This window comes from Bos grunniens, chromosome 16, assembly GCF_055505025.1.
Source record: "Bos grunniens cultivar Pamir isolate PY7600 chromosome 16, Bosgru_T2T1.0, whole genome shotgun sequence".
Classification (NCBI taxonomy): domain Eukaryota; kingdom Metazoa; phylum Chordata; class Mammalia; order Artiodactyla; family Bovidae; genus Bos; species Bos grunniens.
The window spans coordinates 50,542,113-50,567,990 of record NC_141180.1 but is presented as its reverse complement, the minus strand read 5'-3'; the positions used below and the strand labels follow the sequence as shown (position 1 = coordinate 50,567,990).

The window sequence follows — 25,878 nt, the reverse complement described above, 5'->3', positions numbered from 1 at the left end:
CGCTTATGCTCTAAATCATGGCCTCCAGATCCATAGATTAGGAGCTACCCCGTGGGCAGTCACACTCCCTCCTGTTCACTCTCAGTGATCCTGCTCACCTCCAGCTCATCAAAAATTTTATTTTCTCATTTGAATTCTTATTCAATTCAGAACAGTTAAGCTGAAGTCAATACCAGATTTGTAACCATTTAGGTGGGTACTCAGTAATGATTTATTTATTAGTCTCTGCAGTGCCACCATTCAACTGTCATTTAAATTTCTGAGGAAATCTATTGCGGACTCAGTGCTGAGGGTTGCATAGTACAGAGGTTAGCAGCACAGTTGTTCAAGTCAGGGCAGGTTCAGGTCCCAGCTCTGCCAGTTATGGGTGACCTTGGCACATTATTCTTATCTAAGCCTCAGTTTTCTGAATTGTAAAATTTAAACAAACCACAAGTTCCAAGATATTCCATGAATGTTAGCTGTGTAAAATCAATAATAACTATCTGCTGTGTGTTTAGTCGCTCAGTTGTGTCTGACTCTCTGTGACCCCATGCACTGTAGCCCACCAGGCTCCTCTGTCCATGGGGATTCTCTAGGCAAGAATACTGGAGTGGATTGTCATGCCCTGCTCTAGGGGATCTTCCCAACCCAAGGATCAAACCCAGGTCTCGTACATTGCAGAGGCACTCTTTACCATCTAAGCTACCAGGGAAGCCCAAGAATACTGGAGTGGGTAGCCTATCCCTTCTCCAGGGGATCTTCCTGACCCAGGAATCAAACTGGGATCTCTGGCATTGCAGGTGGATTCTTTACCAGCTGAGCTACCAGTGAAGCCCAACAATAGCTATATATCCTATATAAAAAAACAAAATCTGAAAAGGATATTTGTTTACAGATAGCAGCGATAAGTCCAGCTGACATCTGCTATGAGGAAACTTTATCAACACTAAGATATGCTGAAAGGTACGATTATGAATACTTATTATCTATAGTGGTTCTAAGTTCTAAATCTGGCAAATTCTTCTAGTACCCTTAAACTTGATGAGCTGGTGTCTTGGGAATGTGTCCAGAAAAAGGAAGAACAAAATGATCTGTGAGAGAAGAGAGAGAGAAATAAAATAAATAAGAGGAGACAGAAATAGGGGCTCAGGGCCCTCCTAGCCTGTCATTCAGTCACTGCAGTCCTGGATCGGGGAGGAGCCACAGGCTCAAATTCATGGGAGGATGCATTGAACCCACCCCTGAAGTGCTCAGTTCTCTGTCTCCCTGCATTTTTCTGTCAAATAACATGGCCATTCACAGATTCTCCTTTTGTCCTATGGGTCACAGGTAGAGAATAGTGGCAGGCAGGGAATTTTTGTGCTAATGATAAAGATGAGCGTGTAAGAGGCTCCCAAAGTTGGGAACCAGCCCTGGGCCCTGCCCCTTTCCCTCTGTTGTGTCTTATATCTCCAGGCCCCACACAGCAGGGCAGAGGTGGCTCCTCCCAGGGAGAGGCTATCCACACACGTTCCTGCCTTCCCACTTGGCCCAGGAAGCAAGCCCACTTCTGGCAGTTTAGTCCTGGCAGGAGGCTATGGCCGAGCTGAGTTTCTGCTTTTCAAGGCAGGCAGAAGCCTGCTTCCCCTGACCCTTTTGGGAAAGTGAGGGTCTGGGGAGACGGAGGCTCTAACCAGGGGTTGGAACCCCATGGTGTCTCCACCCCTCCATCCCATTCAGCATGGCCGACATGGAGAATCCCCCTCTGCAGCTTTCCCGTCAGCTTCATTCAGGAGCTTGGAATTCTCGGCCAGTGTTCCAGGTGACTGGAGCTGGCATGTGAAATGAACCTGGTTCCTATTCTAATATGTCACTTGTCAGGTCTACGGGCCAGTGTGTCAGACAGAATCTGGCCCTACTCCCTCTGAGACCTGAACCTCCCTGCCCTTGGTGAGCTCACATGCTGAAGGAGGTGATACCACCCTCTCTGGGCTGAGTGAAGACTGTGTGAGACGGTTCAAGAACCGTTCCTGGCTAAGTTCTGCCTGGCATGGGGCTGAAGCTCAAAATAACAGTTGTTATGATGTCTCCAAGTAGTTCTCTTGGTTTTTCCTTGGCCTCTTCTCTAGGGAAAGGCCTTTGCATTTTAGGGACAAACCCTTGCATTCTCATTCCTCACTGCCAGGCCTCAGTATCATTTTGCTTCATTTGTTTTTCTCTGTTTTCTTCCAACATCTGTGCTACAAACTCAGAACTTAAGGTTGAATTTTGCCTTTAGTATTGTGTGCTGTGCTGTGCTTAGTCGCTCAGTAGTGTCTGACTCTTTGCAACCCCATGGACTGTAGCCCTCCAGGCTCCTCTGTCCATAGGATTCTCCACGCAAGAATTCTGGAGTGGGTTGCTATGCCCGCCTCAGGGGATCTTCCCAACCCAGGGATCGAACCTAGGACTCCTGCACTGCAGGCAGCTTCTTTACAATCTGAGCAACCAGGGAAGCCCTTAGTATTATGTAGAATGTTCATTTCCTTCCCACTTGTCAATTCTAAACTGTTGCTAGCACTTTTTACATGAGAGACTATGTGATGCTGAGGAAGGAGAAAATGATCCCCAGGGGTCCTGGACTCCAGGCCTGGATCTGTCGTAGACTCTGTGACTGGGGGCAAGCCTTGCAAACCCTATTCCTTAGGGAAAGAAGTAAGGGTGCCAGATGTAGCAAATGAAAATATAGGATGCCCAGTTACATTTGAATTTTGGGTAAAGAACAAGTCATGTTTTAGCATAACTATGTCCCATGCAGCACTAGCCAGGAGTGAATGAGGACAGCGGTCCCCAGCCTTTTGGCACCAGGGACTAGTTTCATGCAAGACAGTTTTTCCAGGGACTGGGGGTCAAGAGGTGGGGGTGAGGAGCAAGGGTGGTTTGGGGATGAGTCAAGCACGTCACATTTATTGTGCACTTTATTTCTATTGTTATTATATCAGCTCCACCTCAGATCATCAGGCCTTGGATCCTGGAGGCTGGAGACCTTAACTAGGCCAAGTCCAAGCCCACTCCTGGCCTGGCACACTTGGCAGAGCCGTTGCTGGCAGCCTCCAGGGTTTGTGTTGTTACAGAAACAGTAGAGACTGAAGAGACTGTTTTCATTAACCAAGTCAGCCCAACGGGGGGAGTGTGTCTGGGGCCCAGAACACGTTGCGGGTGGTGGACTCCAGGCTTGGGCTGAGTCCACAAGAGGCTCGTGTGGACATGTGACACTTGTCATGTGACAAGGGGCTCATGTTTGAGCCCTGGGTGTCACTGAGTCCCTTCTGGTCTTAGTGGTTTACTGGAAACTTACGCAGTGGAATCTCAAGTTACTAGGAAGTGAAAGGCTCCCATTTCGACCATTCGAGGCCAGTTTCCGGCCAGTCCTCTGGTAGTACTGCTCCAGCTGCGAAAGACCCAGGGCCTGAGTGTGTGTCCACCTTTGCACAGGGCTAAGAAGATCCGGAACAAAGCTGTTGTCAACACCTCCACCCTGATGAGGGAGTCCAGGGCAGAGAACGACAGACTGCTGCTCGGGTGTGGAAACTGCAGAATGGCAGGTAAACTGAGTCAGGAGTCAGCGCAGGTCCAAGGCAGCAGTCAGGAGGCTAGATGCAGGAGGGAGGGAGAGAGGGGAGTGGCCAAGCCCTGTTGCAGGGTCGGGGCTGCGGGGAGATAGGGGAGTGGGTGGTGTTGCGCTGGAAGGGCAGGGGCCAGGAGCCATTGTGTTTAGTCTGAGGGGAGCCCTAGGGCAGGCCAGGACATCCCTGGACCTTTCTTTGTCCAGGACATTTTGGCCTGAATGTAATTCTCATGCGATTGTATGAAATACTGGCCCTGGCCTCTTGAAATGGTCATTTTAGTCTCATTTTTTAATTGCCATTTTTATTTTGAGGCTGTTCTTTCCCCTGGGACTACTTTCTCCTTAACCAGATTTAAACAGTGGCCATACGGCATTTGTTCTGCTGACGGCCTCCTGTAGTTAAGTGATGTTTGGGGGCCCAAGAAGCACTAGCCCCTGAACCCTCTTCTAAGACTCTGCTCAGTGCTGGCTGCACGTTAGAGTCACCTGGTGACTGGGCACCACTCGGACCAATTACCCATCCCCAGGGCAGCAACTTGCCTTAGGATGGCTCCACTGGGCAGTTATTGAGAACCATTGCTTTGAGTGAAGGCCTTAGTTTTCCGTGTGGCAGCTTGAGTTGTGTGTAATTTTATGTGCATTAACAATTTAGAATAGGATTTGTGAAAAGGGCAAAATATAAAACTGTTCAAGTAGAATTGGTAAAGGCGTTCAGTATCAAAAGAGCCAGACTGGATGGTCGGGAAGCCCTGTGCTCAGTGCTCTTAGCGGAGCGTGATGCATTGTCCTGCCCTCGGTACCTGTTCCCCCTCCCCAAGTTGGGCTCCCTCAAGCCACATGGGCTCTCTCTCTGGTGTTAGCGGCTCTTCCGACCCTAACACACGCAAACTTCATGGATGTTCCCCTTGAGGGCAGGTTGTTGCTACCTGGCATACCTCTGGGTTCCCACGTCCTTACTCAATAAGGCTTCAGCCTCAACTAGGAACTCCCTAAATTAGAGTCTGTGCCCATGTCTGGTCCAGGGTGACACTGATGGGTCACAAATCTCTACACCTGGACAAGCCAGATGTTGACCTAAATGTTGCATCTGATTCCCATTGTTCATAAGCATAGGCACAGAACTCATGAAAAACAAGGGAAGATAAATCTTTGATTTTTCCTAAATCCCCTGACTTGACAGGAATGCCCTGAAACTGTCTTGCATGCTCACACAATTGAAAAACATAATGTTGAGCTTCCTGTTCTTCTGATAAAGGACCTCTTTGCTCTGGTTTCCTATGAATTAAGGGGTGAACTTAGTCTTTTTTTAGTTTTTTAAAAAGATTTTTTATTGAAGTGTAGTTAATTTATAATGTTGTGTTAGTTTCAAGTGTATAGCAAAGGGATTCAGTTGTATATAGATAGATGAGTACATACATATAAATATACATAATTATTTTTCAGATTCCTTTCCATTATAGGTTATTATAAGATAGTGAGTATAGTTCCTTGTGTTATATAATATGCCCTTGTTGCTTACCTATTTTATATATAGTAATGTGTATCTATTAATCCCAAACTCCTAGTTTATCTCCCACCTCCATCCCCAGCTATCCCTTTTGATGATTATTTTTTTTTTAATTTATTTTAATTGAGGCTAATTACTTTACAATATTGTGGTGTTTTTTGCCATACATTCACATGAATCCACCATGGGTGTACATGTGTTCCCCATCCTGAACCCCCCTCCCACCTCCCTCCCCATCCCATCCCTCAGGGTCATCCCAGTGCACCAGCCCTGAGCACCCTGTCTCATGCATTGAACCTGGACTGGCGATCTATTTCACATATGATAATACACATTTCAATGCTATTCTCTCAAATCATCCCACCCTCACCTTCTCCCACAGAGTCCAAAAGTCTCTTTTTTACATCTGTGTCTCTTTTGCTGTCTCGCATATAGGGTCATCATTACCATCTTTCTAAATTCCATATATATGCATTAGTATACTGTATTGGTGTTTTTCTTTCTGACTTACTTCACTCTGTATAATAGGCTCCAGTTTCATCCACTTCGTTAGAACTGATTCAAATATATTCCTTTTTATAGCTGAGTAATACTCCATTGTGTATATGTACCACAGCTTTCTTATCCATTCATCTGCCGATGGACATCTAGGTTGCTTCCATGTCCTAGCTATTGCAAACAGTGCTGCGATGAACATTGGGGTACACGTGTCTTTCAATTCTGGTTTCCTTGGTGTGTATGCCCAGCAGTGGGATTGCTGGGTCATATGGCAGTTTTATTTCCAGTTTTTTAAGGAATCTCCACACTGTTCTCCATAGTGGCTGTACTAGTTTGCATTCCCACCAACAGTGTAAGAGGGTTGCTTTTTCTCCTCACCCTCTCCAGCATTTATTGTTTGTAGATTTTTTGATAGCAGCCATTCTGACTGGTGTGAGATGGTACCTCATTGTGGTTTTTATTTGCATTTCTCTGATAATGAGTGATGTTGAGCATCTTTTCATGTGTTTGTCAGCCATCTATATGTCTTCTTTGGAGAAATGTCTATTTAGTTCTTTGGCCCATTTTTTGATTGGGTTGTTTATTTTTCTGAAATTGACCTGCAGGAGTTGCTTGAATATTTTTGAGATTAATTCTTTGTTAGTTGCTTCATTTACTATTATTTTCTCCCATTCTGAAGGCTGTCTTTTCACCTTGCTTATAGTTTCCTTAATTGTGCAAAAGCTTTTAAGTTTAATTAGGTCCCATTTGTTTATTTTTGCTTTTATTTCCATTACTCTGGGAGGTGGGTCATAGAGGATGCTGCTATGATTTACATCAGGGAGTGTTTTGCTTATGTTTTCCTCTAGGAGTTTTATAGTTTCTGGTCTTACATTTAGAATTTTAATCCATTTTGAGTTTATTTTTGTGTATGGTTAGAAAGTGTTCTAGTTTCATTCTTTTACAAGTGATTGACCAGTTTTCCCTGCACCACTTGTTAAAGAGATTGTCTTTTCTCCATTGTATATTCCTGCCTCCTTTGTCAAATAGAAGGTGTCCATCGGTCCGTGGATTTATCTCTGGGCTTTCTATTTTGTTCCATTGATCTATATTTCTGTCTTTGTGCCAGTAACATATTGTCTTGATGACTGTAGCTTTGTAGTATAGCTTGAAATCAGGCAAGTTGATTCCTCCAGTTCATTCTTCTTTCTCAATATTGCTTTGGCTATTCGAGGTTTTTTGTATTTCCATACAAATTGTGAAATTATTTGTTCTAGTTCTCTGAAAAATACTGTTGGTAGCTTGAATCTATAGATTGCTTTGGGTAGTATACTCATTTTCACTATATTGATTCTTCCAGTCCATGAACATGGTATATTTCTCCATCTATTTGTGTCACCTTTGATTTCTTTCATCAGTATTTTATAGGTCTTTTGTTTCTTTAGGTAACTTTATTCCTAAGTATTTTATTCTTTTTGTTGCAATTGTGAATGGAATTGTTTCCTTAATTTCTCTTTCTGTTTTCTCATTGTTAGTGTGTAGGAATGTAAGGGATTTCTGTATGTTAATTTTATATCCTGCAACTTTACTATATTCATTGATTAGCTCCAGTAATTTTCTGGTGGAGTCTTTAGGGTTTTCTATGTAGAGGATCATGTCATCTGCAAACAGTGAGAGTTTTATTTCTTCTTTCCCAATCTGGATTCCTTTTATTTCTTTTTCTTCTCTGATTGCTATGGCTAAAACTTCCAAAATTATGTTGAATAGTAGTGGTGAGAGTGGGCATCCTTTTCTTTTTTCTGACTTTAGGGGAAATGTTTTCAGTTTTTCACCATTGAGGATAATGTTTGCTGTGGGTTTATCATATATGGCTTTTATTATGTTGAGGTATGTTCTTTCTATGCCTGCTTTCTGGAGGACTTTTGTCATAAATGGATGTTGAATTTTGTCAAAGGCTTTCTCTGAATCTATTGAGATAATCATATGTTTTTTATCTTTCAATTTGTTAATGTGGTGTACCACATTGATTGATTTGTGAATATTGAAGAATCCTTGCATCCCTGGGATAAAGCCCACTTGGTCATGATGGATGATCTTTTTAATATGTTGTTGGAATATATTCTATTATATAACAGAATAATATATTCTTTTTAATATGTTGTTGGAATATATTCTGTTATATAACAGAATAATATGTTCTGTCATAAAAATACCAACAGTATTTTTCATAGAACTAGAACAAATAATTTCACAATTTTTATGGAAATACAAAAAAACCTTGAATAGCCAAAGCAATCTGTTGGAATATGTTCTGTTTGCTAGAATTTTGTTAAGGATTTTTGCATCTATGTTCATCAGTGATATTGGCCTATAATTTTCTTTTTCTGTGGCATCTTTGTCTGGTTTTGGTATTAGGGTGATGGTGACTCTGTGGGAGAAGGCGAGGGTGGGATGATTTGAGAGAATAGCATTGCAACATGTGTGAAACAGATTGCCAGTCCAGGTTCGATTCATGAGACAGGATGCTCAGGGCTGGTGCAATGGGATGACCCAGAGGGATGGGATGGGGAGGAAGATGGGAGGAAGGTTCAGGATGGGGTTTAAATAAATTACATTAAGGGAAAAAAAATAGAATGAGTTTGGAAGTTTACCTTCCTCTGCAATTTTCTGGAAGAATGACTATAAATTTGTTTTCTAATTCTGTGAGTCTGATTTGTAAATAAGTTCAATTGTATCATTTTTTAAAGATTCCACATATAAGTGATACTATATGATATTAATATTTGTCTTTATGGTAATCTCTAGGTCCATGCATGTTGCTGCAAATGATGTTATTTTTTATGGCTGAGTAATATTCCCTTGTATATATGTACCACATCTTCTTTGTCCATTCCTCTGTTGATGGACATTTAGATTGCTTCCATGTCATGACTATTGTGTCTAGTGCTGCTATGAAGATCCTAGTCTTTACAGTACTTTCCAGACTCAGTTAGTGCAGTTCCATTTCCCACTCCTGCTGAGAGTCCCTTGTTTTGACTCAGAACAGAATGGCAACATTCTGTGCCTCACCTTTGACACTGCAAACCTTAAAGCTGTCCTTCAGTTGCTTAAAATACCTCCCTCCTTCCAGAGCTGCCAGCCTGTTTACTTGGGCCTCCCAGTGACCAGATGAGCTGGGCGAACCAACTGGAGAAGGCCCGGTGGGAATGGCAGCAGCAATATGTGGCCATCGCCAAGGTGAGCTCACCACCTCCACCTGCTGAGGCCGACTGCCTGGGAGGGGATGGGGCAGCCTTGCATCTTAACCAGACACTCAGTGATGCCTGGGCTGCTGACAGGTGGATAATTGGGTAATTGGATAGTATACCTATTATGTGTAATGTGTGATTGTGACAAATTGTGATATGTGACATATGACTTTAAATTATTGGCAGAGTTGGGGATAGAATGGCAGGGCATGAAAAGGAAGGAAGCAGAGAGGCCTTGGTGCCTCTGATGCATGAGGCTGAGGATAGAATTCAAAGCTGTTGAAAATTAGAGGGATGGTATGGGGAGGGAGGAGGGAGGAGGGTTCAGGATGGGGAACACATGTATACCTGTGGCAGATTCATTTTGATATTTGGCAAAACTAATACAATTATGTAAAGTTTAAAAATAATAAAAAAAAGAAAATAATTCAAATTAAAAATGATATCTAGTTCTAAAAAAAAAAAAGAAAGAAAGAAAATTAGAATTTGGGGAGAATTTGAGGAATGTGATTGTCTTCTGGGGACTGTGTTGTGATCCTGAACCATGGATCTGGCATTCACTGCCAGCTCCGGATCATAAATGGGCTGTGATGTGAACTTTGTTCCTGGGCCAGGGAGATGCCTTCTCTGCCTTCTGTCAACACAACCCCTCCCATAACCTTACTCCCCAAAGCTATGGGGCTTTGGACAAGCTCCAGAGTCATGGGCCAGCCCTGGAGGACTTTAGCAGTGGTGGGAGGGATCCAGTCCATATTCCAGAAGGTTCCTGGAGCCAGAATAGATGGGAGCCTCAAGTGTTGGGAGTGGAGTGGGGGTGGAGGTCTGTGGCTGCAGGGGGTCAGGATGAGTTAGGGTCCAAGGACTTAGAGATGTGGGCATAATGTGGCTGCATATGTCAGAGAGAAATGCCAAGAAAATAACCTCCTGTGTAACCTGGGTTTGTGCCTCTTGGCTGCAAATGTCAAGAGGATCGATCCACAGTGAAGAACTTAGGACTCTTGTTTTGTGTAGAGAGTTACAATCAGAAGGACTTTCATCCTCTTTATCAGAACTTCCAGATTCAAAGCTTTCCTTGTGCCCATATAGTTTATTCCAGTTCCGTTTGACTGTCAATCCTCTATAATCACAATACCAATCACTACCTGTATTAAAGAATGAAATGCATTTTCATAACCAAGAGAGGGCGATGTCACAGCCCCATTTTGCCATCAGCATCTTTTGGGTGATGAGGTCACTGGAGGACTGGGAGCAGTGGATAGGAAGGAACTTTGCCCTCTGTGCTTTGCTGCCCCGTCTGGTGAGGATACCCTCTCTGTTTCTCCTCCAGGAGCAGCAGATGATAAAAACCTTCCCCCACCTTCTCAACGTCAGTGAAGACCCGCAGCTCACGGGGGTTCTCAAGCACTTCATTCAGGCTGGTACTTACTTACCCCTCTCAACTCGCACCGAGGGAAGGCAGAGGGAAGAGGGTCAAGAGGCACTTGCCTGCTGGCTTTGGTTCGTAAGGTCTCTGGCCGAATTGTCTGGGACCTTCTAATTTGCAGAGTGATGTTAACTGACCTGGCACTTCCTCAGCAGTTGATTTTGGTTCTGTTCATGCCTCTTGCCCCTGAGCATATTTCTTTTTCTTTTTAAAAATTTTTAATGGTAAAATACACATTACAGAAAACTCACCATGTTAACCATTTTTAAGTGTACAGTGTGTGGCATTAAGTGCCTTTGCATTGTTGTGCAACCATTTTGTGTGTGTGTGCACACACATGTGTGCAAGCACTCAGTTGCTCAGTTGTGCCTGACATTTTGTGACCCCATAGACTGTGGCCCATTAGGCTCCTCTGTCCATGGGATTAGCCATGCAAGAATACTGGAGTGGGTTGCTGTTTCCTCCTCCAGGGGATCTTTCTGACCCAGGGATCAAACCCACGTGTCCTGCATCTCCTGCACTGGCAAGCAGATTCTCTACCACTGAGCCACCTGGGAAGCCCTGGGCAACCATTACAGGCACCCATCTCCAGATTTTTTTTGTCTTCCCAAACTGAAACTCTGTCCCCATTATGCAATAACTCCCTGTTAGCCCCTCACCCAGTCCTTGGCAACCATCATTTTACTTCCTGTCTCTATGAATTTAACCATTCCAGGTACTTTTATAAATACAATATTTGTCCTTTTGTGTCTGGCTTACTTAGCATAATTTCTTCCAGCTTCATCCATATTGAAGCATGTATCAGGATTTTCTCCCTTTTTAAGACTGAACAATACACGATTTTATGTGTTTACCACATTTATTTATCCATTCATCCACTGGAAAATGGCACCAGTATTTGGTCACATCTGGCTTCCGCACTTTAGCCCTATGCACACTCAGGACAGGAGAGGCTTTTGCAGGACAGTAGTTGGGGCTGGAGATCAAGACTGACATATACTCACTACTATATATAAAATAGATAATTAATAAGAACCTACTGTACAGCACAGGGAACTCTACTCAATACTCTGTAATGACCTACATGGGAAAAGAACCTAAAAAAGAGTAGATGTAGATATATGTATAACTGATTCACTTTGCTGCACAGAAGAAACTGACACAATATTGTAAACCAACTATGCTCCAATAAAAATTAATTAAAATTAATTAAAGTAACAATAATAAATCCATTAAGATCAGATCAGATCAGATCAGTCATTCAGTTCTGTCCGACTCTCTGCGACCCCATGAATCGCAGCACGCCAGGCCTCCCTGTCCATCACCAACTCCCGGAGTTCACTCAGACTCACGTCCATCCAGTCAGTGATGCCATCCAGTCATCTCATCCTCTGTCGTCCCCTTCTCCTCTTGCCCCCAATCCCTCCCAGCATCAGAGTCTTTTCCAATGAGTCAACTCTTCGCATGAGGTGGCCAAAGTACTGGAGTTTCAGCTTTAGCATCATTCCTTCCAAAGAAATCCCAGGGCTGATCTCCTTCAGAATGGACTGGTTGGATCTCCTTGCAGTCCAAGGGACTCTCAAGAGTCTTCTCCAACACCACAGTTCAAAAGCATCCATTCTTCGGCACTCAGCTTTCTTCACAGTCCAGCTCTCACATCCATACATGACCACTGGAAAAACCATAGCCTTGACTAGACGAACCTTTGTTGGCAAAGTAATGTCTCTGCTTTTGAATATGCTATCTAGGTTGGTCATAACTTTCCTTCCAAGGAGTGTCTTTTAATTTCATGGCTGCAGTCACCATCTGCAGTGATTTTGGAGCCCCCCAAAATAAAGTCTGACACTGTTTCCATTGTTTCCCCATCTATTTCCCATGAAGTGATGGGACCAGATGCCATGATCTTCGTTTTCTGAACGTTGAGCTTTAAGCCAACTTTTTCACTCTCCACTTTCACTTTCATCAAGAGGCTTTTGAGTTCCTCTTCACTTTCTGCCATAAGGGTGGTGTCATCTGCATATCTGAGGTTATTGATATTTCTCCCGGCAATCTTGATTCCAGCATGTGCTTCTTCCAGCCCAGAGACTCTCATGATGTACTCTGCATAGAAGTTAAATAAACAGGGTGACAATATATACCCTTGATGTACTCCTTTTCCTATTTGGAACCAGTCTGTTGTTCCATGTCCAGTTCTAACTCTTGCTTCCTGACCTGCATACAAATTTCTCAAGAGGCAGGTCAGGTGGTCTGGTATTCCCATCTCTTTCAGAATTTCCCACAATTTATTGTGATCCACAGAGTCAAAGGCTTTGGCATAGTCAATAAAGCAGAAATAGATGCCTTTCTGGAACTCTCTTGCTTTTTCCATGATCCAGCAAATGTTGGCAATTTGATCTCTGGTTCCTCTGCCTTTTCTAAAACCAGCTTGAACATCAGGAATTTCACAGTTCACATATAGCTGAAGCCTGGCTTGGGGAATTTTGAGCATTCCTTTACTAGCATGTGAGATGAGTGCAATTGTGTGGTAGTTGGAGCATTCTTTGGCATTGCCTTTCTTTGGGATTGGAATGAAAACTGACCTTTTCCAGTCCTGTGGCCACTGCTGAGTTTTCCAAATTTGCTGGCATATTGAGTGCAGCACTTTCACAGCATCATCTTTCAGGATTTGGAATAGCTCCACTGGAATTCTATCACCTCCACTAGCTTTGTTCATAGTGATGCTTTCTAAGGCCCACTTGACTTCACATTCCAGGATGTCTAGCTCTAGGTGAGTGATCACACCATCGTGATTATCTGGTTGGTGAAGATCTTTTTTGTACAGTTCTTCTGTGTATTCTTGCCACCTCTTCTTAATATCTTCTGCTTCTGTTAGTTCCATACCATTTCTGTCCTTTATCGAGCCCATCTTTGCATGAAATGTTCCCTTGATATCTCTTATTTTCTTGAAGAGATCTCTAGTCTTTCCCATTAATGGCACATTCTTAAATAAAAAATATTTTCCTAAGCAAACAAACAGAAAGTTAGGAATATCACAAAAAAGGAAGAAATTAAAGCAATTATCCCCCAGGCAAGGTGATGTCCATGTACCATCATGATTGAAAATCACAGTGAGAAAATCCCTTCAAGTGATCCAACTGGAGAGGAAATGGCACTTCCCAAACATCAGATATGTTACTAAGATCAAATCCTGGAAATTTTGGGGGAAAAAAAGGTTATTTTAATTCTTTTCAGGTTCGTGTGATGCTGGTAAGGCAGCTTCAAATGCCATTACTCTTCAAGGTTTGGGGTAAGTGAACAGACTCAGTACCTTTGTCCAGCATTACAGAATTGAGACCACTGCATCCAGAGGATACTCTCAAAATTCATCTAGTCATTGTCGGGGCAGGCCACAAGCCCTGCCAGACAGCCAAAGAAGAGAACTGACCAGATGTATCTTGGGACCCACTCTAATACTTATTATGGAAGGTCACATGGGAGGGTTTTCTTCTCTCACCGAAATCCCTCTTGCTGGGCTCAGTTTGTTTTCTTGGATCTGGTCTGGGGAGAAAGGGACTTATTCTCACAAATGGACCTGAGCAGAGGGGGGCAGGAAATAAAGAGAGTTAAGAGGACAGGCCCCATATGGTGGCGCGGGCCTTTCGTGGTCTCACCACCAAGAGCAAAGGCATCTCTGTGCTCGGAGCCCTTGCCAACTGGACTAACACAAAGCCCAGACTTGGAGCTGATCCCTCCCCGAGGGACCCAAGGTGCCAACTGGACTAACACGAAGCCCAGACTTGGAGCTGATCCCTCCCCGAGGGACCCAAGGCAGGTTTGTAAACTCAGAGTAGGGGGGTGAACTTCTGTGGCCTCTCTCCCAGGGAGGCTGCTGCTCCAGGGTTCCTCCCTGATTCCAGCCCCACTGTGTCATGACTGCCCACGGATTTCCAGCCAATAGACTCGGGGCATTACTCACCAGTCCCCCATGACAGACCTCAGCCCTCCACAGTCCACCCCAGCCCTTGTGTGTGGGTGTGTGTGTGAGTTGGCAGCAGAGGGTGGGTGGGTGGTGAGAGGGACCTGTAGGGAGGGGCACTAACTCACCCTGACCAATGGCCTCTAGCCCCTTTCCCCCAATTCTTCCTGGGGATCCCCTCATCCCTCTTTCCAGATCACTTCCTGTGGGGACCTTGGTCCACAAACCCACAGGTCTGGAATTGACTCAACTGCAGCTGAGCTGAGGTTAAAACCTTGCTCCTGAGGACCCCTGGGCCTGAGTGTGTCTCAGCTTCTCAAACATTCACAACATCCGAGGAGCCCAGGGACATTCTAGAACAGTTAGGGCACATAGGTGACATCTGTTGGGAGCCAAACTGATGCCTCTGATACTGGCCCCAAATCTTGTAACATCTCAGGTCTGGATTTGTGTAGATAAAGACGAAGAAACAGACCTAAACTTCTTGGTGATATGTAGGCTTGTTATTAAATCTCCTTCCCAATAGTCTCCTCTGAAACACCATTCTTTCCATTTCTCTTCACTCCATCCCACCGACTTGTGAGTGCCTGCGGGCTCCAGCTTGACTCTGTGTCTCCTGGCCCCAGGAGGGTGGGGAGGAGTCAGGAGTGGGGTTGGTTCTACTAATAAGCAGTTGCTTTGTTGTCTCCCCTCTTGGTCAAGGCAGGGTCCCTTGCACCCGCCTCTCCACCTCCACCCACTGAGCAACAGGAGCCCCACGGGCCTCCCTAGCAGCTGTAGGCCTTGCCTAGTTGTGCAAATGACAAAGAACTACCTACACTGTTCACCAAAATTGTGATTTATTTGGTCACTTAGACACATTCTTGTCCTTTTAGAATTTCAGAGAAACATGCTTCCTTCACGAATTCGGGTGGTAAAGTGACGGTGACTCCATACGGCAAATGCAAGGTCATCGTTAATGGGGTGCCCATCACGACCAAGACGAAGCTGCAGCATTTGGTAAACTCCCCTGCGGAGCCACAGGATTTCCTAAGTCCAACCAGGAGAGCTGGAGTGAGGCCGGCAGGGCTGGGCGCTAAGCCCCTTCTGTCCCTCTGCCACCGTGTCCCAGTGATGATGAGGTCACAGCTGTGGAGTTGGGATATTAACTCCCTGAGTGTCTGGGGGAAGTCGTTTCACCTCCCTGGACCTTGCTTACAAAACAGAGAGGGGTGAACTAGGTGCTCGCCAAGATCCTTCCAGCTCTAATGCTGTATGATATTTTAGATTTTAACAACCTGCCATGGAGGGACTTCCCTGATGGTCCAGTGGCTAAGATTCTGAGCTCCCAATGCAGGGGGCCTGGGTTCGATCCCTGGTCAGGGAACTAGATCCCAGATGCTGCAACTAAGACCTGGCACAGCCAAATAAATGAATAAATATTAAGAAGAAAAAAAAAAATCTGTGCTGGAGAGAACTGCCAGCACCTTGCCAACATTGGGCTCTCTGCATCTCCCCACCACCCTGTCAGTAGCACAGGGGCTCAAGACCCTTCTCTTGTCCCTTCTCCACGCTGAAGCCACAGAAAGCCTTCTATTTTATTTTTCTAATTTGAGGATAATTGCTTTACAATGTTGTGGTGGTCTTTGCTGTACATCAAATCAGTCATAATTATATATATAAAACCCCTCCCTCTTGAGCCTCCTCCTGCATCCCGCCCATTCCACCCCTCTACACAGAGGTCCTTTTAGACTAGCACACTGGAGCAAGCCACTCCTTTCTTGGAAATCCTTCAGTGACCCACCCTTTTAGGACACCAGAGTGAGTGGGCCCATCATCTGCTTCTCTGGCCTCACTGCTCTGCCTGGGCTTCCCTTGGTCACATGACTCTCTGATGCTCAGACCTTCCAGGCTCTGGTCAACAGTACTCTTCTCGGCCTCACCAAAACTTAGCACTCGTGAAAGTTGCTCAGTCGTGTCCGACTCTTTTCGACCCCATGGACTATACAGTCCATGGAATTCTCCAGGCCAGAGTACTGGAGTGGGGAGCCTTTTCTCCAGGGGATCTTCCCAACCCAGGGATCGAACCCAGGTCTCCCGCATTACAGGTGGATTCTTTACCAGTTGTGTCACCTTAAATAGTGCACCTTCCCCGAGGTGCTCTGTAATTCCCAGTGTGAATTAGCCCAGTACATTCTGTGGAAGCCCTGCCCTTTTCCTCCCCATCCTGCACAGGCTGTTACATCATTAGTTTATCAAGTCCTGGAGGGGAGGGATGGGTCTGTCTAGTCCCCACTGACTCCCCCAGCGGCTGACAGAGAATCCAGAATAAAGGATTAGTCAACGAAAGCACAAGAAAGCAAGAGGCCCCTCTTCCCTCCTCATTTACAGGTCTCTCCCCTGCTTGGGGATTCACGAGGTCCCATAATGCACACAGAGCAGCAGGCTGACTTCACCTGCTCTGCCCTCCTCCCTCTGAGCGCACTGTCTCCTTCTTAGGACCGGATTATTTTGGGATCCAACAGCGCCTACCTTTACATTGGGTTTCCTTCCGAGCGAGGCAGTGAGGACTTGAGCAGATTTGATTATGACTTTTTCCAGCTGGAGAGAGCGGCTGCTGAGGGAGTGAGCGCTGACAAGCTCGGTGAGCAGCCCAGGACAGGCTTCTGGCATTTTCCATGGGTGGATGTAAAAGCAGTGCTTTCCCTTGTGTGAAATTCTGCTTTCCTTAAGAAAATAATCTTTGTGTCAAAATACAATGTTTAGAAGATTAAAGTATGATTTTCATAGAGTAAGCACACGTGGAAGATTTATTTAATTCATAAAATTAATTATGAGGGTAAAGATGCTGATGTAGGTTCAATCCCTGGGTTGGGAAGATCCCCTGGAGGAGGGCATGGCAATGCATGGAGAATTGAAGGATGCTCCAATATTCTTGCCTGGAGAATCCCGTAGACAGAGCAACCTGATGGGCTACAGTCCATGGGGTCACAAAGTCAGACATGACTGAGCATCCTTAAACACTTCATTGTGTTATTCCTAAGGAAAAGGACTTTCTCTTAATAACTACAGTACAATTCTCAATATCAGAAAATTAACGTTGATACTATTATTTAATCTATGAATTCCATGCATGTTTACCTAATTGTTTCAAAAACCTCCCTTATAAAAAATTGGGATACAGGGTCCAATCCAGGACCACATTTAGTTGTCACGTCTCTTTGGTCTCCTTAAATCTGGAACAAGTCACCAGGTCTGTTTTTGTCTTTCATGACCTTGACATTTTTGAAGAGTAAAGACCAGTCATTTTTTTAGGTTTTTAGAATGCTTCCCCATGATTGGATTGAGGTGATAGGTTTTTAGCAGGAATGCCAGCAAAGTGATGCTGTGTCCTCTGTGCCTCACAGCAGACACACCAGGTGTCAGTTTGTCCATCTTTGGTGGCGTTAATTGTGATCACTTGGTTAAGGTGGTGTCTACCAGGTTTCTCCATCGTAAAGTGAGTTATCCTGAGGCAAGAGGTAAATGCCACCCCAGAGTTAAGTGACTGGAGATTCACTCCCTGTGGACCAAAGCTCCAGGAGAGAATAACAGGACAATTAAGAGAGGAGGCGGGACCCTGCCCAGACCACATATTTCTCATTCTTGAAGTCAGAAGACTTCCTTGACCACACATGCGCAGAAAGGCTCCTTAAAAGTTCAAAGGAGAGTGACCTTTTGCCTTCAATCTTTCCCAGCACTATCCACATGTACTGTACTCTTTTTCCTTCCTGATAAATACTTTACTTACTTCCCTGCTGCTGCTGCTGCTGCTGCTGCTGCTAAGTCGCTGCAGCCCACCAGGCTCTCCCGTCCCTGGGATTCTCCAGGCAAGAACATTTTTCTGTCTTTGTGGGAATTCTCTTCTGAAAAGCTGAAGGGCCAGGGGCCTGCTCACTGTCCTCAGGTCTAGTGGCGAGGATTTGGTGCTTTCACTGCCACAACCCCACAACGCCACTTCAATCTCTGGTGGGGGAACTGAAGCTCCGCTTCCAGCCACTGCAGGCTGAGGCCACCTGAGAGCAATCCTATCTTTTCAATTAATATTTTATGGGGAGAGACTTTGATATGTAGATATCCTATACCTCATTACAATTTCATCCACTAGTTTTATCATCCTTTGATCATTGGATAATCAGTATGGATTTTTGTCAAATGGTGAATTCCTAGCTTCACAATTTCCTCTACCTATATTTGAAAAAACAAAAAGGTACTATAAGAAATGTTTTATCTGTTGATTTGTTTATTCATTTAGTTATATCAGTGTGGTCTCAGAGTCCTGTTTTAGTCAATAAGTTATCTGTTGCTTTCATAATTCATTTTGATGTGCAAACCATCCCCGTTTTGGTCAGTGGGCACCCCTTCAAGCTGGACTCTGTGTCTCCCGGACACTCCTCACCAGGCACTAGCTTACTTTCTGGCATCAAAAATGTTCCAGGTGCATCTTGTGGTCTCTCAGCCCCAGCTCAGGTGTCAGTCATTTCCCCCAAGGATCTTGATTCCTTTTGGTAAAGAATGACATTTATAAATCAAGATCTGGAGCTACGTGTGCAAACTGCTATATTAACACATGTGTTCCCCCACACATATTACAGCTTCACCTATTCTGTAAAGCCATAAGTTCATCCTCATATGGCCAATTCCAGTTCAATACCACAGAGTTTATTTTCGTTTTCCCTGAATGGGCAAACATAATACATCTGTCAATTTTCCTCCATCTGTTCTCTGGATTCTCTCCCCTCTCACTATCTCAAGCACTTGTCTGTGAAAAGCCCCTTCTCTTTTGCATCACTAAAGGCTCTCCATGGATCATCCCATCACATGCAAACATGCTCCACTATCTTCTGCCATAAAAACAAACTTACAAAGCCCTACCTGGACCCACATCTCCCTTTGTTGTTGTTCAGCTGCTCAGTCGTGTCTGACTCTTTGCGAACACATGGACTGCAGCATGCCAAGTTTCCCTGTTTTTCACCGTCTCCCAGAGTTTACTCAAACTCATGTCCATTGAGTCTGTGATGCCATCCAACCATCTTGTCCTCTGTCGTCCCCTTCTCCTCCTCAGTTCAGTTCAGTCGCTCAGTCTTGTCTGACTCTTTGCTTCCCTGTCCGTCACCAACTTCCGGAGCTTGCTCGAACTCATGTCCATCGAGCTGGTGATGCCATCCAACCACCTCATCCCTCTGTGGTTCCCTTCTCCTGCATTTAATCTTTCCCAGCCTCAGGGCCTTTTCCAATGAGAAAAGACTTCTAGCTACTCTAGCTCCCTCTAGCTCCCTCTCCCTCTAGCTACTGCTGTATTTCAACTCCCCCACAACGACCTGGGAGTCCTTGTCCGCAAGAACACTCAGGAGCTTTGTCATTTCTCTTTGTTCATCTCTTCCCTTGCCTCAGATGGAGGTTCTTGACCACCTTGCTTCCCCTCTCATTCCCAGACCCCAGATCACTCCCCTCAGGGGAGGCTGTGGTGCCAGGGCCCACCTGCTGCCCACCTGCACCCCCAACCCTGCCCAGTCAGGTGAGTGTGGGCTCCACCGAGGTCTCTGGCTATGCTGAACTCGCAAAGGTGGAGCATCTCACATGGTGCCTGTGCAAACTTGTCTTCTAAACCCATGAGCAGTGTCGCGGGTGCACCTACATATGTGCAAAATAGATCCTCCCTTTTTCCTGCACCAAAGGTTTCTCTTCAGAATTTTAGCAAAATAAATGGATTTGAAAATGACCTCTTTGTTCATTGTCTGCAAGTTACTGAACAAAACAAGTCAATAAGACTCTAATACCAAGCCTGGACACCCTATATATTCATTTATTCATTTACAGGGTTGAATTTTCCAGCCCAGGGCTGGCAGCACAGTGAGGTTGAACAAGCCCTGACCCTGGTCAAAGGTGCTTAGCACCAGCAAAGACTGATTCTTCAGCAAGGTGGCTGTTGGGCAATTCTGGGGAGTCAGACCTCAGCACAGGAAATCCCTAAATAACTGAGAGTTCTTGACAGGAGGCAGCACCAGCCAGGGTCTGGCAGGGGGGATTGGCTCACCCATCGTGTCCATGATCCCCTCCTCCAAGCCACCCCAAACAGAAGTAAGGACAAGTTGCTTCTGTGCCAGCTGTGGTTTCAGGAGAAGCCCCCAGACCTTCCTTTAGCCAGCTGTATTATTCTTGGCCCAGCCTCTTCACTGGACAGTCTGGAGCTACCTTGGGTCAAGGACGCAGGCCAAGACTGAAAATCAGAGGCAGGGAACCTCCTGTCACGATGCTGCCGAGATTCATGGGTTGAGATGAGCAAGGGAGGCAGCAACTTTTATTCCCCACTTAGTTTTCTTCCTTGTTTTTTAAAAAATTACACGTTTATAAATTTAAAATATAAATATTTGGTGAACAGTTGAATGATTGACTGAATGAAGGAAGCAAAGAGCATGCAAGTTTATTCATGGATGAAAGGTATCCCAGAACCAGTGAGTGACCTCCCCTCCCTCTCCGATCTTTCCTAGGTGCTGTAAACAGTGGGGATGGGAAAGCGGACCCCAGTGTCCTGGCTGTGTTCCAGGACTACGTCAAACTGATGCCACTGGTTGCAGAAGCAAATCAAATGAGCGAAGAGCTGAAAAAGGTAAGTGCAGAAAATGGTAAAATCTCAGCTCTAGAAAGGACCTTAGAGGACAAATTCAACGAGCACCACTTTCCCACTGCCCCGAATTGGCTTCATGGTGTAGACATGCCAGACCCTCGGGCCTGGAGACGGCAGGTGCTTTGCCCGAGACCCCACAGTGAGCTAGTGACAGGGTCTCAGTCAACACCCCAGGCCTCCCCAGTTCCAGCCTCGAGTCCGCTCCTTCTACCTCTGGCCCCCACGGCTCCAGAACCACCAAGATGCCAGACCAATGCTTGCCCACCATGGCCACCCCACCCCAGATTGTCCTCGAGTCCTTCTCTGGGTGCACACACCCTGAAGGCTTCTCTGCCCCAGAGAAGGCCTGGATTTGGAGTCATTCCCTGGTGACACAGGATCCCAATCATCAGGAAACTTGCACAAAACTCAGTCCCTCTGGTGAGGCTTACACATGAAATAGTTCCAGGATGCTGCTGAGAAATTCTGGGTGCTTTGTCATTTCCCTTGATGAGAATTCCAAGGAGCAAGAGGTGGACCATCTTCTTTCAGAAAGTCCGAGTGTGGAGAGGATGAAAAATAAATTGCAAAGATGGTATGTGCTGAGAAATGTAAAATTATTTAGTGAGAGGTGTTTTTCTTACCAGGGACTTAATATGGAGCTGAAGGTGAAGAATTTAGCTTCATCAGATTCCAGGGGCTGTGACCTACAAAAAGAGGTCACGGTGAAGGTGACCCATCAAAGGACTCATCAGGTGAGGCTGCCCCTGGGGGCTGGTGTGCGACTCCACAAGGGGTTTCTGAGGAGGTTTCCTAGGGATACAGGTTAGTTTTACCTGCTACAGCCTGTGGAGCTCCAGCAAAGGGGCAAGATAGGCTCCAAGTATGAGTGGGATTCTGGGGGTCCGACTCTGGGGAGAGGAGGACCCTCCAAGTTTCCTCTTCTGGTTCCTCTATCCCACACAACACCGAGACCTGGGATCTTTCCCACCCACAGGCAGTGAAAACTTTCTATTTATTTTTATCATGACTCCAAAGTTTTAGTACCCAAAGGGAGCCTGAACACCAGCTGAAAATGGTGTTTGTGTGAGTGCCCGAGAGAGAGGGCTACCGTTTTGAGCAATGAGAAAACGCACACTTTCATTAAGACTCCAGAAGGTGGGCTTTCCTGGTGGTCTGGTGGTAAAGAATCTGCCTGCCAATGCAGGTGTTGTTCAGTTGCGCAGTTGTGTCCAATTCTTTGCGACCCCATGGACTGCAGCACACCAGGCTTCCTTGTCCTTCACCATCTCTTGGAGCTTGCTCAAACTTGTATCCATTGAGTCAGTGATGCCATCCAACCATCTCATCCTCTGTCGTCCCCTTCTCCTCCTGCCCTCAATCTTTCTCAGCATCAGGGTCTTTTCCAATGAGTTGGCTCTTCGCATCAGGTGGCCAAGTATTATAGCTTCAGCTTCAGCATCAGTCCTTCCAATGAATATTCAGTGTTTATTTCCTTTAGGATTGACTGATTTGCTCCCCTTGTAGTCCAAATGCAGGAGACATGGGTTTGATCCCTGGTCCAGGAAGATCCCAAGTGCCTCAGGCAACTAAGCCCATGTGCCACAACTACTGAAGCCCACACGCCCTAGAGTCTGTGCTCCTCAACAAGAGAAGTCACCACAACGAGAAGCCTGTGCGCCAAAGCCAGGGAGGAGCCCCTGCTCTTGGCAACAAGAGAAAAGTTTGAGCAGCAATGAAGTTCTTTGAGCATCTTTTATTTGCTGACAAAGGTCCATATGGTCAAAGTAATGGTTTTTCCAGTAGTTATGCATGGATATGAAAGTTGGACCATAAAGAAGGCTGAGTGCTGAAGAATTGATGCTTTTGAACTGTAGTGCTGAAAAAGACTCTTAAGAGTCCCTTGGACAGAAAGGAGATCAAACCAGTCAATCCTAAAGGAAATTAACCCTGAATATTCACTGGAAGAACTAATGCTGAAGCTCCAATACTTTGGTCACCTGATGCATAGAGCTGACTCATTAGAAAAGACCCTGATGCTGGGAAAGATTGAAGGCAGGAGGAGAAGGGGACAACAGAGGATGAAATGGTTGGATGGCATCACTGACTGAATGGACACAAGTTTGAGGAAGCTCTGAAAGATGGTGATGGACAGGGAAGCCTGGTGTGCTGCAGTCCATGGGGTTGCAAAGAGTTGGACATGACTGAGGGACTGAACAACATGATCGTTACTTATAATTCTATATTGGGTAGGTTGCTTATCTCCACTTCACTTTGTTCTTGTTTTTTTTTTTTTTTTAATCTTATTCCTTTATTTGGAACATATTTCTTTATTGCCTTATCTTGACTAATTTTCTGTTATATTTCGATGTGTCTGGTAGGTTGGTTACATCTCCCAGTCTTGGAGAAGTGGCCTTTTGTAGGAGACATCCTATGTGTCCCAGAAGTGCCCTCCCCTCTGGTCTCCAGAGCTGTATGCTCTAGGGGTGCCTCCCTCATGGGCTGTTGTAGTGGGATGACTACTGTGGGTGGTCTGGTAGGCATGGCTGCCTCCTGGTCTGTTTGGTTTCTAGGGCCTGCTTTTTGGAGGCTGCCAGCCACTTGTGGTTGGGGCTGGCTAATGAGGTGGCTGGCTGTGGAGCCCCAGGGGTCCTGGGCTAGTCCTGGCCCATTGATGAATGGAATGGAGCTGGGTTCTGTTTGCAGGGCTAGGGGTCTCGGTGTTACTATTGCCTGTGGGTGGGTGAGGCCGGTTCCTGACATGGCTTCCAGTGGGACCTGGGGTGTCCCATTGCTGGTGTCAGCCCACTGGTGAGTGGAGCTGGATCCTGAGGCAGCTCTTGAGATGCCCAAGTTTCTCAGAGCTGCCATGGGCTTGCTGGTGGGCTGGGTTGAGGCTTGTGGGGTCTCAGGGCTAGTGCTGGCCTGCTGGTGAAGCCAGGTCTTAGGTCTCTGGCTGCAGAGTCCTGCGGGTCCTGGAGTTGCTGTGGACCTGCTGGTGGGTGAGGCTGTGTCCTGCAGGCTCTGGCTGCATGGTCCTGCGGGACCTAGAGATGGTTTTGATGCACTACTAGGAAGGGCTGGGGCCTGGGCCCTCTGGTGGATGGGGCTGGCTCCCCTGGCAGCTGGGGGTTCAGGGGCTCCTTAGCAAACAGCCCACTGGTGGTTGGGGCTGTACCCCTGCCACTGCCTGCTTGGCCTGAGGTAACCCAGGACTGGTGCTGACTAGCTGGTGGGCAGGGCCAGATCCCAGGCCTAATAAACTAGAGGGAAGACTCAAACCAGTGCTTGTCAGCACTTGTATCCTCTTGGTAGAACAACCCTCTGTGCCCTTCCCAAGGCTTCCATCAGCATCTGTGTCCCCCAGGGGAGCTCCAGTTGCCTCTTGTGTCTCCAGGTGGTTCTCCAAGATCAGCCAGGGGATCTGACCAGGAGGGTCTCCAAGATCAGCCAGGGGATCTGACCCAGGCATATTTCAAATTACTACCTCTGTACTGGATTTTGGAGCATGTGAGATTTTGCATGAGTGCTTTAAGACTAACCCTGATGGTTCAGACGGTAAAGAATCTGCCTGCAATGCAGGACACCCAGGTTCGATCCTGGGAATGGAGAAGGGAATGGCAACCCACTCCAGTATTCTTGCCTGGAGAATTCCATGGACAGAAGAGCCTGGTGGGCTATAGTTCAAAGAGTCAGACACGACTGAGCGACTAACACTTTCACTTTAAGAGTGAAGTCTACATTTCCCACAGCCCTCTAACTCTCCTGAAAATAAACCCGGCTTGGCCTTCAAAGACAAAGGAAGCTGGTCTTCCCAGTGCAGGACTCCTAAGCCAGGGTGCTGGAGGTGGGGCTCAGACCCCTCACTCCTTGGCGAGAAGCTCCGTAATGGTAATCATCTTCCTGTTTGTGAGTTGCCCACCTTGGGGTGGGTCTTGATTATGTTGTGTCTTTGCCCCTCCTACCCATCCTCTTGTGGTTCCCTCTTTATACCTTCAGTTGCAAGGGATCCTTTCTGCTAATCTTTAGTTCTTCCTCGCCAACAACTGCTCTGTAAATAGTTTTAATTTTGGCATGCTGAAGGGAGGAGGCAAGCTCAGGACCTTCCTACTCCTCCATGGTGGCCACGCCTCCTGGTAACCACTTCTGATGTGGCAATTATCATTAAGCAATTTTCTGCCTACCTGGAATTCTTCTTATTTTGGCTTATGCTTTTGTCCACTCTCTCAGTAATCACTGTTGGTATGTGGCCCTGTCCCTCACTTACTGAGGGGACAGACCAGTGCCAGGCTCTTTTCCTGGATTTTCTGCTCACTGGGTGTGAGCACGCCAATTTATTATCTTCTAGTTCAGTAGGTTAAAAGCCCAACACAGGACTTCTCTAGTTGTGCAGTGGATAAGTTTGCCTGCCACTGTAGGGGACAAAGGTTTGATCCCTGGACTGGGGAGATTCCATATGCTGCGGAGCAATGAAGCCCATGTGCCACAACTAGAGCCCAGGAGCTGCAACTCCTGAGCTTGTGTGCTGCAACTGTGTGAAGCCCACATGCCTAGAGCCTGTGCTCCGCAACAAGAAAAGTCACTGCTATGAGAAGCCCATGCATCGCAACGAAGAGTAGCCCCGCTCAGCACAATTAGAGAAGGTCCACACAAAGAAAGCCCAGCACAACCAAAAATAAATAGAAGAAATAAATGAATTTGTAAAAAGCGCAACACAGATGTTGCTGGGTTGAAAGCAAAGTATCAGGAGGGATGTTTTGCTCTCTGGAGGCTTGAGGGGAGAATACGTTTTGTTGCTTTTTCAAGCTTTTAGAGCCACTTACATTCCTTGGGTCATGGTCATCTTCAAAGTTATCCACATAGCATCCCTGACCCTGCTTCTGTTGCCATCTCTCTTTCTCTGACCCTCTCTTCTGCCTCCCTCTTCTACCTTTAAGGCCCATGTGATTACACTGGGTCCATCTGGATAATGCAAGCTAATCTCCCTATGTTAAGGTCGGCTGATAAGCAAATTTAATTCCTCTTTGCCATGTAAGATAACATATTCCCAGGTTCCAGAGACTGGGACAAGAATA

At 46.0% G+C, this 25,878-nt stretch overlaps 1 protein-coding gene across 1 annotated transcript in view; it reads left to right on the top strand.

Moving 5' to 3' along the window:
* LOC147356802 (kinesin-like protein KIF28P) overlaps positions 1-25,878 on the top strand; it is a 78,612-nt gene that overhangs the window by 38,275 nt on the left and 14,459 nt on the right. The window contains exons 8-16 of the mRNA XM_086342931.1: positions 878-945; positions 3,436-3,545; positions 8,683-8,789; positions 10,128-10,218; positions 13,455-13,509; positions 15,054-15,177; positions 16,657-16,801; positions 20,688-20,806; positions 21,451-21,558. Coding sequence (XP_086199057.1) covers positions 878-945; positions 3,436-3,545; positions 8,683-8,789; positions 10,128-10,218; positions 13,455-13,509; positions 15,054-15,177; positions 16,657-16,801; positions 20,688-20,806; positions 21,451-21,558 — 927 coding nt within the window. The remainder of the gene's footprint in view (positions 1-877; positions 946-3,435; positions 3,546-8,682; positions 8,790-10,127; positions 10,219-13,454; positions 13,510-15,053; positions 15,178-16,656; positions 16,802-20,687; positions 20,807-21,450; positions 21,559-25,878) is intronic.